General features: G+C 60.3%; 1 protein-coding gene across 1 annotated transcript; it reads right to left on the reverse strand.

The window, feature by feature from the left end:
- Positions 1-525: 525 nt before the first annotated feature.
- Positions 526-12788, reverse strand: FIBP (FGF1 intracellular binding protein). Its single transcript, XM_080635689.1, has 12 exons — positions 12750-12788; positions 12383-12469; positions 11133-11197; positions 8517-8650; positions 7013-7139; positions 6821-6921; positions 4344-4477; positions 2686-2794; positions 2233-2296; positions 1636-1722; positions 918-1015; positions 526-831 (listed from the first exon to the last, which is right to left on the reverse strand). Exons 2-12 carry the CDS (start codon positions 12465-12467, stop codon positions 762-764), a joined length of 1074 nt encoding a protein of 357 aa, XP_080491815.1. The 5' UTR covers positions 12468-12469; positions 12750-12788; the 3' UTR covers positions 526-761.
- Between the last annotated feature and the right edge of the window lie 460 nt (positions 12789-13248).

The following is a 13248-nucleotide window of genomic DNA, read 5'->3' on the forward strand; positions in this document are numbered from 1 at the left end:
GGGGGTTCCCAAGATGGGGGAGGGGCGGGGGGGAGCCCAACGGCTCCGTTATTTGGAGCCAACGTGGCCCCGATTGAACGGGATGGGGGGGAGGGGAGGGGCAAAACGGCACCGGGAAGTTCCCACGGAGGGGGAGGGGTTTAAGGGGGGACGGGGGGTCCGGATGTCCCAAACCGCCCCCCCCCAAACCGCCCTTCCCCCATCATGGTCCCACTCACCCCGCTACGGTCCGACCCCCCCCTCCCCCCGCTGAGCGCTGGCGGGACCCGCGTAAGCCCCGCCCCTTCCCTTAAACCACGCCCCCTTGCTCCAAATGAGCCCCAGGTCCCTCCCGTCCACCGTCAAGCCCCGCCCCTTTCACCTCATTGGTTCTATGCCACCCCCAAGCCCCGCCCCCTCCCCATAAACCACGCCCCCACTCTCCTGACACCCCCAAGGCTCCACCCCCATCAAGCCCCGCCCCTTCTCCCCCATTGGCCAGTTTCGGGGACCCCCCCCCATTAAAACCACTTTAACGTTCAATGGTGCTTTATTCCCCCCATTACATTTATGGGGTTCCCACCCCATCCATGGGGGTCCCGGTTGGGGGGGGGGGGAACCCCCAGATTGAAAGAGGGGGGGAGATGTCCCATTGCCAGTGGAGGGTTTGGGGGTGTCCATGTCCAGAAGTATGGGGGGGGGGAGCTGCAGCTCAGGGACCCCCCCATTTCCACACGTTGGGTTTGGGGGGGGTCCCCTTTTCTTGCTGCCCCCCCCCGGGTTCAGTCGTGGTACATGCGCAGGAGGCAGGCGCTGATGGCGGCCATGTAGCGCTCCCACAGCGCCTGGTGCCTGGGGGGGGGGGGGAAGGGGGGGGGGGTCAGTTTGGGGGTGCTGTGGGTCAGGGGGGTCAGGAGGGGTTGGGGGGGGGCGCTCACCGGAAGCCCGGCAGCGCCCGGGGGGCCCCCGTGTATTGGGCCAGGAAGAGCCGCAGGTCCCCGGGGCTCCACTTGTCCGCACGGCAGGGCTCGACCACCTGCGGGGAGGGCACCCGGAACTGACCCGGAACACCCCAAAACCAACCCCGGAACACCCCAAAACCAACCCCGGAACACCCCAAAACCAACCCCGGAACTGACCCGAAACACCCCAAAACCAACCCCGGAACACCCCAAAACCAACCCCGGAACTGCCCTGAAACACCCCAAAACCAACCCTGAAACCACCCCAAAACCAACCCCGGAACACCCCAAAACCAACCCCAGAACACCCCAAAACCAACCCTGAACCACCCCAAAACCAACCCCAAAACACCCCAAAACCAACCCCGAAACACCCCAAAACCAACCCCAAAACTGCCCTGAACCACCCCAAAACCAACCCTGAACCACCCCAAAACCAACCCCAAAACACCCCAAAACCAACCCTGAACCACCCCAAAACCAACCCCAAAACACCCCAAAACCAACCCCAAAACTGCCCTGAACCACCCCAAAACCAACCCCAACCCCCCCCCCACCCCCCCAAACCAGCCCCAAACCCCCCCAAACCGCTGCAGAACCCCACCAAAGCACCCCCAAACCCAGCCCAACCCCGGACCCCCCCCGGACCCCCCCAATCGCAGCGGCCCCCAAAGGGGGGGGTCCCCCCCCCCACCTTCTCCACCAGGTCCACAAAGAAATCCCTCACGTCCCGCGCGTGCGGCAGCTTCGCCCCCACGTTCACGAGCGCCCGCGACAGCGGCTGCGGCAGCACCGGGGGGGCATCAATGGGGGGGGCCCATGGGGGGGGGGGGGGGGGATCCCCATAGGTGATGGGGGGGGAACAATGGCTGAGAGGTTCGTAGGGGGGGGGCTCCTGTGGGTGCAGGGGGTCCCACAGGTAAGGGGGGGACACCATTGGTGGGGGGGGCCCCCACGGTGGGGGGACACCCATGGGGGGGGGGGGGTCACATAGGTGGGGGGGGACCCATGCGGGGTGTCCCATAGGTAAGGGGGGGCACCCAGGGGTGGGGGGGTTCCATGGCGGGGGGGAGCAACTGGGGGGGGGGGTGTCCATAGGTGGGGGAGGGGGACTTAATATGGGGGGGACCCATTGGGGGGGGTCATGGGTGAGGGGGGCACCCAAGGGTTGGGGGTACCCATGGTTAAGGGGAACCCCCTCTGGATCCCAGCAGCACCCAGCATTGGGGTGCCCCCCCCCCCCCCCAAGCACCCATAGGGGGGGGGCAGTGGGGGGTCATGGGGGGGGTACCTTGAAGTTCGCCTCCATCTCATTGTAAACCGAGATCTTCCCCCTCAGCGCCGAGCACACGAGGCTGGGGGGGGGCATCAAGGGAACACCCCAAAACCACCCAAAACCACCCCAAAAGCACCCAAAACCCAATCAACACCACCCCAAAATGAACCTAAAACACCCCAGAACACCCCAAAACCACCCCAAACCACCCCAAAACCACCCAAAACCACCCAAAACCACCCCAAAACCCAATCAACACCACCCCAAAATGAACCTAAACCACCCCAGAACACCCCAAAACCACCCCAAAACCCAATCAACCCCCCAAAATCACCCTAAAACACCAAAAACCCACCCAAACCCGCCCAAAAGCCAATCAAAACCACCCCAAAACCGCTCAAAACCCCCAACCCCCCCCCCAGGACCCCCCCAAAGGGCCCCCCCCCAGCAGCCCTGGGTGCCCCCCACCTCTTGTGCAGGTCCAGCAGGTCCTTGTCGGCCACCAGCACCTTGAGCTCCTTCAGGTCCTGCAGGAAGGATTTGGGGACGTCCCCGTCCGGCTCCGCCGCCTCCGGCGCTGGGGTGCAGGGCACGGGGTCAGAGGGGACGTGGGGGTCCCCCCTCCGGTGACCCCCCCCCATTGAGGTCCCTCCATGTCCCCGTGGGTGGGGGGTCCCCAATGGGGTCCCCATGGGGTGACTCCGGTGTCACCCAGAGATGCTGGGAGCAGTGCTGGGTATGGGTGACACCGGATACCCCATATCCCACATCCCACATCCCATATCCCATATCCCATATCCCATATCCCACATCCCATATCCCATATCCCATATCCCATACCCCACATCCCACATCCCATATCCCATATCCCATATCCCACATCCCATACCCCATATCCCACATCCCATATCCCATATCCCATATCCCACATCCCATACCCCATATCCCACATCCCATACCCCATATCCCATACCCCATATCCCACATCCCATACCCCATATCCCATACCCCATATCCCACATCCCATACCCCATATCCCATATCCCATACCCCATATCCCACATCCCACATCCCATACCCCATATCCCATACCCCATATCCCACATCCCATACCCCATATCCCACATCCCATACCCCATATCCCATATCCCATACCCCACATCCCACATCCCATATCCCATATCCCATACCCCATACCCCATATCCCACATCCCATACCCCATATCCCACATCCCATACCCCATATCCCATATCCCATACCCCACATCCCATATCCCACATCCCATACCCCATACCCCATATCCCACATCCCATACCCCATATCCCATATCCCATATCCCATATCCCATATCCCATACCCCATATCCCACATCCCATACCCCATACCCCATATCCCACATCCCATACCCCATATCCCACATCCCATATCCCATATCCCATATCCCATACCCCACATCCCATATCCCACATCCCATACCCCATACCCCATATCCCACATCCCATACCCCATATCCCATATCGCATATCCCATATCCCATATCCCATACCCCATATCCCACATCCCATACCCCATACCCCATATCCCACATCCCATATCCCATATCCCATATCCCATACCCCATACCCCATATCCCACATCCCATACCCCATATCCCATATCCCATATCCCACATCCCATATCCCACATCCCATACCCCATATCCCATATCGCATATCCCATATCCCATATCCCATACCCCATATCCCACATCCCATACCCCATACCCCATATCCCACATCCCATATCCCATATCCCATATCCCATACCCCATACCCCATATCCCACATCCCATACCCCATATCCCATATCCCATACCCCACATCCCATATCCCACATCCCATACCCCATACCCCATATCCCACATCCCATACCCCATATCCCATATCGCATATCCCATATCCCATATCCCATACCCCATATCCCACATCCCATACCCCATACCCCATATCCCACATCCCATACCCCATATCCCATATCCCATATCCCATATCCCATATCCCATATCCCATATCCCATACCCCATACCCCATATCCCACATCCCATATCCCATATCCCATACCCGACATCCCACATCCCACACCCCACCCAGCGCTCCCTGTGTCCAATGCTCCATGAGGTGCTGGGCACAGGCAGCGAAGTCTCCAAAGCTCAGGAACTGGAGGCGCCGCTTCCCGGTCTCAAAGCGGCTGTAGGCGAAGAACACGATGGCGGCGTAATCCCTGCGGAGACAGCACCCGTGGGTCAATGGGGACCGGCACCCATGGGGGTCAATGGGGACACAGAGCCCATGGGGTCAATGGGGACCGGCACCCATGGGGGTCAATGGGGACCGGCACCCATGGGGTCAGTGGGGACCGGCACCCATGGGGGTCATTGGGACCGGCACCTATGCGGGTCAATGGGGACACAGAGCCCATGGGGTCAATGGGGACCGGCACCCATGGGGTCAATGGGGACCGGCACCCATGGGGCCAGTGGGGACACAGAGCCCATGGGGTCAATGGGGACCGGCACCCATGGGGCCAGTGGGGACCGGCACCCATGGGGTCAATGGGGACCGGCACCCATGGGGTCAATGGGGACCGGCACCCATGGGGTCAGTGGGGACACAGAGCCCATGGGGCCAGTGGGGACCGGCACCCATGGGGTCAATGGGGACACAGAGCCCATGGGGCCAGTGGGGACCGGCACCCATGGGGTCAATGGGGACACAGAGCCCATGGGGCCAGTAGGGACCGGCACCCATGGGGTCAATGGGGACACAGAGCCCATGGGGTCAGTGGGGACCGGCACCCATGGGGTCAATGGGGACACAGAGCCCATGGGGTCAGTGGGGACCGGCACCCATGGGGTCAATGGGGACCGGCACCCATGGGGTCAGTGGGGACCGGCACCCATGGGGGTCATTGGGACCGGCACCTATGCGGGTCAATGGGGACACAGAGCCCATGGGGTCAATGGGGACCGGCACCCATGGGGTCAATGGGGACCGGCACCCATGGGGTCAATGGGGACCGGCACCCATGGGGCCAGTGGGGACACAGAGCCCATGGGGTCAATGGGGACCGGCACCCATGGGGCCAGTGGGGACCGGCACCCATGGGGTCAATGGGGACCGGCACCCATGGGGTCAGTGGGGACACAGAGCCCATGGGGCCAGTGGGGACCGGCACCCATGGGGGTCAATGGGGACACAGAGCCCATGGGGCCAGTGGGGACCGGCACCCATGGGGTCAATGGGGACACAGAGCCCATGGGGCCAGTGGGGACCGGCACCCATGGGGTCAATGGGGACACAGAGCCCATGGGGTCAGTGGGGACCGGCACCCATGGGGCCAGTGGGGACCGGCACCCATGGGGGTCATTGGGACCGGCACCTATGGGGGTCAATGGGGACACAGAGCCCATGGGGTCAATGGGGACCGGCACCCATGGGGTCAATGGGGACCGGCACCCATGGGGCCAGTGGGGACACAGAGCCCATGGGGTCAATGGGGACCGGCACCCATGGGGCCAGTGGGGACCGGCACCCATGGGGTCAATGGGGACCGGCACCCATGGGGTCAGTGGGGACACAGAGCCCATGGGGCCAGTGGGGACCGGCACCCATGGGGGTCAATGGGGACACAGAGCCCATGGGGCCAGTGGGGACCGGCACCCATGGGGTCAATGGGGACACAGAGCCCATGGGGCCAGTGGGGACCGGCACCCATGGGGTCAATGGGGACACAGAGCCCATGGGGTCAGTGGGGACCGGCACCCATGGGGCCAGTGGGGACCGGCACCCATGGGGTCAATGGGGACACAGAGCCCATGGGGCCAGTGGGGACCGGCACCCATGGGGTCAATGGGGACTGGAACCCATGGGGGTCAATGGGATCCAGCACCCATGGGTGTCAGTGGGGACCCAGCGCCCACGGGTGTCAATGAGGTCACAGCACCTGTAGCCCCCCATGGCCCCCCATTGCCCTCATGGCCCCCCAGCACCCACACTGCCACCATTGCACCCCCATTGCCCCCCCCACTGCCCCCATAGCACCCCCATTGCCCCCCCATTGCCCACATGGCCCCCCTTGCCCCCATAGCACCCCCATTGCCCCCCCATTGCCCACATGGCTCCCCTTGCCCCCATAGCACCCCCGTTGCCCCCCCATTGCCTACATGGCCCCCCTTGCCCCCATAGCACCCCCATTGCCCCCCCATTGCCCACGTGGCCCCCATTGCCCCCATAGCACCCCCATTGCCCACATGGCCCCCCTTGCCCCCATAGCACCCCCATTGCCCCCCCATTGCCCACGTGGCCCCCCTTGCCCCCATAGCACCCCCATTGCCCCCCCATTGCCCACATGGTCCCCCTTGCCCCCATAGCACCCCCATAGCACCCCCATTGCCCACATGGCCCCCCTTGCCCCCATAGCACCCCCATTGCCCCCCCATTGCCCACGTGGCCCCCCTTGCCCCCATAGCACCCCCATTGCCCCCCCATTGCCCCCGTGGCCCCCCTTGCCCCCATAGCACCCCCGTTGCCCCGTGCTGCCCCCATTGCCCCCCCGGGCGCTGACCGGGCCAGCGGGGGGGGCAGCAGGAAGAGCTGTTGGATGTTCTCAGCCAGCGGCCCCCGGAGCTCCTCGACCGCCTTGAACACGCGCCGGAAGTTGTCAAACTGGGGGGGGGGGGGGGGTAGGGGTCAGGCACCCCCTTGACCCCCCCCCAACCCCCAATCCTGGGGGTCCCCGTTTCTCGGCCCCCCCCACCTGTCGGCGGCAGCTCTTGATGGACACCCCCACGCGGGCGCTGACCTCGTCCAGGTCCTTCTTGGTGCCCTTCGAGAGCTTCTTCCCCAGCAGCTCCCGAGCGAAGCCCTCGTCGAAGGCGTAATAACTGCGGGGGGGGGGGCACCGCAAACGGGAACAGCAGCGGGGGGCGGGGGGGAATGGGGGACAGGAACCGGGAACAGCCACTGTCAACACCCCCCCCTCCGGGACCTCCGAACCTGAGCCCTGAACCCTGCCCATTCCCACGAGTAAACCCATCCCCATTGCCCCCATTGACCCCCATTGATCTTCATTGCCCCCACTGACCTCCATTGCCCCCATTGACCCCATTGACCTCCATTGACCCCATTGCCCCCATTGACCTCCATTGACCCCATTGACCTCCATTGACCCCATTGCCCCATTGACCTCCATTGACCCCATTGACCCCATTGGCCTCCATTGACCCCATAGCCCCCATCGACCCCATTGACCTCCATTGACCCCATTGCCCCCATTGACCCCATTGACCTCCATTGATCCCATAGCCCCCATTGACCCCATAGCCCCCATTGCCCCCATTGACCTCCATTGCCCCCCATTGACCCCATTGCCCCCACTGCCTCCATTGACCTCCATTGACCCCATTGCCCCCATTGACCTCCATTGACCCCATTGCCCCCACTGCCCCCATTGCCCTCCATTGACCCCATTGCCCCCCATTGCCCTCCACTGCCCCCATTGACCTCCATTGACCCCATTGCCCTCCACTGCCCCCATTGACCTCCACTGACCCCATTGCCCCCATTGACCTCCATTGACCCCATTGCCCCCACTGCCCCCATTGACCTCCATTGACCCCATTGCCCCCCATTGCCCTCCACTGCCCCCATTGACCTCCATTGACCCCCATTGACCTCCATTGCCCCCATTGACCTCCACTGACCCCATTGACTTCCATTGCCCCCATTGACCTCCATTGCCCCCCATTGCCCTCCACTGCCCCCATTGACCTCCATTGCCCCCATTGCCCCCATTGCCCTCCACTGCCCCCATTGCCCTCCATTGGCCTCCATTGCCCCCATTGCCCTCCATTGCCCCCATTGACCTCCATTGCTCCCCATTGCCTTCATTGCCCCCATTGACCTCCATTGCCCCCCATTGCCTTCATTGCCCCCATTGACCTCCATTGCCCCCCATTGCCTTCATTGCCCCCATTGGCCTCCATTGCCCCACTGCCCCCCATAGCCGCCACTGACCCCATTGGCTTCCGTTGGCCTCCATTGCCCCCATTGCCACCCATTGCCCCATTGCTCCCATAGTCCTCATTGCCCCCCTTGTCCCCCATTGCTCTATTGCCCCATTGTTCCCATTCCTCCATTCCCCCCATTGTCCCCCAGTGCTCCCAGTCCCCCCACGGCCCTATTTTCCCCATTCCCCCCATTCCTCCATTGCCCCCCCTTGTCCCCCACAGCCCAATTGTCCCCATTGCCCCCTTGCCCACCGCTGGACGAGCAGCGCCTGCCGCGGGGGGGGGATCTGGAAGAGCAGTTGCTGCAGCAGCCGCGGGGGGGCGTGCAGGAGCCGCTCCAGCATCTGGAACGTGCGGAAGTGGTCGCGGGTGTCGCTCTGCAGCACCTGCGGGACACGGGGAGATGGGACCCACACCTGGGACCCCCAAACCTGACCCCCAAGTGGGACTCCCCCCAGATGTGCCCCCCAAGTGGGACCCCCCCCAAGTGGGATCCCCAAATCTGAGCCCCAAGTGTGCCCCACAAGTGGAACCCTTAAGTGTGCCCCCCAAGTGTGCCCTATGGGTCAGCCGGGGCTGAGCCTGTGTTACCCCATTGCTGCGCTGCTCAACTCCAGCCCTGCCCCAAGCCCCTGCTCCCTGGATCCCGCTGGTTCCAGGCACGGAAAACGGCTTTGAGCCCCATTGCCCTGAGCCGTGTCCCAGGAGCCGCCTCCAGCTCCATCACCTCCCATGGAAGGGATCGCTCCCGGTCTCCATCCAAACCCCCCCTGGAGCAGCTTGAGGCCGATCCCAGCCCCTGCCTGGCTCCAGCCCTGGACGATGCCCGGAGCATCCCACAGCGTCCATGGATGAGGGAGGTGGCAACACAGGCGGCTCCTTGGCCACCTCAGCGATGAGGCTGATGAGGGGGTCCTGTAGATGAACTACCCTTATTATACCCTATACATACCCTATACATGCCCTATATACACTCTATTTATACTCTATATACTCTATGCATACACTACATACACTCTATTTATACTATACATATACTCAATATACCCTATAAACACTCTATATACTCTCTCTATATATATTCTCTATACACTCTATATATACTATCTAAATACCCTCTATGCACTCTCAATATACTCTCTATATATCCTCTATATACTCTCTATACTCTATATATACTCTCTATACACTCTCTATATACTCCATACATACCCTAGATACACCCTATATATATTCTATATACACTCTCTATATACCCCACATACACTCTATATATACACTCTCTCTATATATACTCTATATACTCTCTATATACCCTATATACACTTTCTATATAACCAACACACACTATATAGCCTATATATTCTCTCTATATACCTCACATACACTCTATGTTTAATCTATGTGTATATACCCTATATACACTCCATATATACTATAATCTCTCTGCACCTTACATACACACTACCTGTACCCTATGTGCATATACTCTATGTATCTGTAGGTATATATCCTATGTATGTATATACCCTATGGATCTGTATGGATATACCCTATGTATCTGCATGTATATACCCTATGTATATGTATATACCCTATATATCTGCATGTATATACCCTATATATCTGCATGTATATACCCTATGAATGTGTATGTATATACCCTATGTATGTGTATGTATATACCCTATATATCTGTATGTATATACCCTATATATCTGCATGTATATACCCTATGAATGTGTACGTATATACCCTATGTATGTGTATGTATATACCCTGTGTATGTGTATGTATATACCCTATGGATTTGTATGTATATACCCTATGTATGTGTATGTATATACCCTGTGTATGTGTATGTATATACCCTATGGATCTGTATGTATATACCCTATGTATGCGTATGTATATACCCTGTGTATGTGTATGTATATACCCTATGGATTTGTATGTATATACCCTATATATCTGTATGTATATACCCTGTGTATGTGTATGTATATACCCTGTGTATGTGTATGTATATACCCTATGGATTTGTATGTATATACCCTATATATCTGTATGTATATACCCTATGTATCTGTATGTATATACCCTATGTATGTGTATGTATATACCCTGTGTATGTGTATGTATATACCCTATGGATTTGTATGTATATACCCTATATATCTGTATGTATATACCCTATATATCTGTATGTATATACCCTATGGATTTGTATGTATATACCCTATATATCTGTATGTATATACCCTATATATCTGTATGTATATACCCTATGTATGTGTATGTATATACCCTGTGTATGTGTATGTATATACCCTATGGATTTGTATGTATATACCCTATATATCTGTATGTATATACCCTATACCCTATATATCTGTATGTATATACCCTGTGTATGTGTATGTATATACCCTATATATCTGTATGTATATACCCTATGTATGTGTACGCATACACCCCAGATATCTGTGTATGCACTGGGCTGCATCCACAGGAGCTGAGCAGCGATCACGGACGTGATCCCTGCCCCTCTGCCCTGCTCCACCAGGACCCCCCCTTGGCGGCTGCATCCGGCCCTGGTGTTCCCAGCCCCGGGACACGGAGCTGCCGGAGCAGGGCCAGAGGAGCCACAGGGATGATGGGAGCTGGGCTGGGAGCATCCAGCCTGGAAGAGACCTGGAGCAGGGATGCGGGATGGGGACCGTCAGCAGGGATGGATGGGTTCCAACATGGGAAGCAAATCCCGACCCAATCCTTGCGCCCGGAGCGTTGGGAATGCCGGGGTGTGAGTGGGAACGGCCCTGCCCATCCCCTGGGGGCTGGGGGTGCCGGTGCCCCCCCCTCACACACCTGAACCGAGGAGCCCGTGTGGTCCAGGAGCCCCCCCCGCAGGCGCCGCGCCACCGCCTCCGACACTGCAGGGACAGGGACAGGGTCAGGGACAGGGGGATACGGGGACAGGGACACATGGACATGGGGACATAGGGACAGGGACATGGGGCGATGGACACGGGAAAGGGACATGGGGACATGGACACAGGGACAGGAACATGGGGACATGGACATGGGGACAGGGACATAGGGACATGGGGACACTGGGATATGGACATGGGGACACCAGGACATGGTCATCAAGGGTTAAGGGACAAGGGGACATGGCTATGGGGGATGTGTGGGCACTGTGGGGCAGGTGACACAGGTACCATAGGGTGCCATGGGGAGCCATAGAGAGCCATAGGGAGCCATAGGGTGCCATTGGGAGCCATAGTGAGCCATAGGGTGCCATAGGGTGCTATAGGGTGCCATAGGGAGCCATAGGGTGCCATGGGGTGCCATAGGGAGCCATAGTGAGCCATAGGGTGCCATAGTGAGCCATAGGGTGCCATGGGGTGCCATAGTGAGCCATAGTGAGCCATAGGGTGCCATAGGGTGACATAGTGAGCCATAGGGTGCCATAGGGAGCCATAGTGAGCCATGGGGTGCCATAGGGTGCCATAGGGAGCCATAGGGTGCCATAGGGAGCCATAGGGTGCCATGGGGTGCCATGGGGTGCCATAGGGTGCCATGGAGTGCCATAGGGTGCCATGGGGTGCCATGGGGTGCCATGGGGTGCCATAGGGTGCCATGGGGTGCCATGGGGTGCCATGGGGTGCCATGGAGTGCCATAGGGTGCCATGGGGTGCCATGGGGTGCCATGGGGTGCCATGGAGTGCCATAGGGTGCCATGGGGTGCCATAGGGTGCCATGGGGTGCCATGGGGTGCCATAGGGTGCCATGGAGTGCCATAGGGTGCCATGGGGTGCCATAGGGTGCCATAGGGTGCCATGGGGTGCCATGGGGTGCCATAGGGTGCCATGGGGTGCCATGGAGTGCCATAGGGTGCCATGGAGTGCCATAGGGTGCCATGGGGTGCCATGGGGTGCCATAGGGTGCCATGGGGTGCCATGGAGTGCCATGGGGTGCCATGGGGTGCCATGGGGTGCCATGGGGTGCCATAGGGTGCCATGGGGTGCCATGGGGTGCCATAGGGTGCCATGGGGTGCCATGGGGTGCCATAGGGTGCCATGGGGTGCCATGGGGTGCCATGGGGTGCCACGCACCCGAGTGCCCGTCCAGCCAGAGCTGCAGCACCTCCTCATCGATCAGGGTCGTGTTGCCCACGAAGATGTCCAGGTCACTCGTCATGGCTGGGGTCACAGCGGGGTCACCCCTCCCCCATCCCCCCTCCATCCTCAAAGAGGGCCCCGCAGCACTGAGACCCCCCCCTCCCCCCCGGGGCAGGGGTCACAAGAGGTCACCCCTCCCCCCCCCCCCCATAGAAGCACCCCCGCGGTCGCGGCACCCCCCACATCCGCCCCTCCCCCCCCACCTCCAATGGCCGGGGCTCGCCCCTCCCCCTCTTCCCCGCGTCCACCCCTCCCCCCCCCGCCCCCTCCCCCCCCGGGGGGGGGGTTCCCCGGCACCGACCGACGCCGAAGCCGCCGCTGCGCTCCCGCTTCCGCCCCCTTCCTGATGACGACAGCAGCGGCGCGGCGGTGACGTCACGCACGCCCCTCCCCCTCCCCTCCCCGCGGCCCCGCCCCCAAACCAGACCCGAGCCTCGCGCTCCCGGCGCCGCTTTTATTGGGGGCGGGGCCGCGCGCGGCGCGGGGGGAGGGGCTGCGGGGGGAGGGGGGGGGGGGGGGGAAGAGACAAAGGGGGGGAGGGGTTAAGTTGGGGTCCAGACACGGACCTGACCCCTCCCCCACCCCCAAACTGCGCCGGACTGGGACCGGTCTCAACTGCCCCCAGCCCATACTGGGAGCACCCAGCCCCCCCCCCGACCATACTGGGATCCGATGGACCCCAAACTGGGAGGTACTGGGATCCTCCCAACACCCAACTAGGACACACTGGGACCCCCATGGCCATACTGGGATCCCCTTGACCCCGAACTGGGAGGTACTGGGAGCCCTTTCCCCCCCCC

The sequence above is a fragment of the Psittacula echo genome, assembly GCF_963264785.1.
Source record: "Psittacula echo genome assembly, chromosome: 28".
NCBI classification, from domain to species: Eukaryota; Metazoa; Chordata; class Aves; order Psittaciformes; family Psittacidae; genus Psittacula; species Psittacula echo.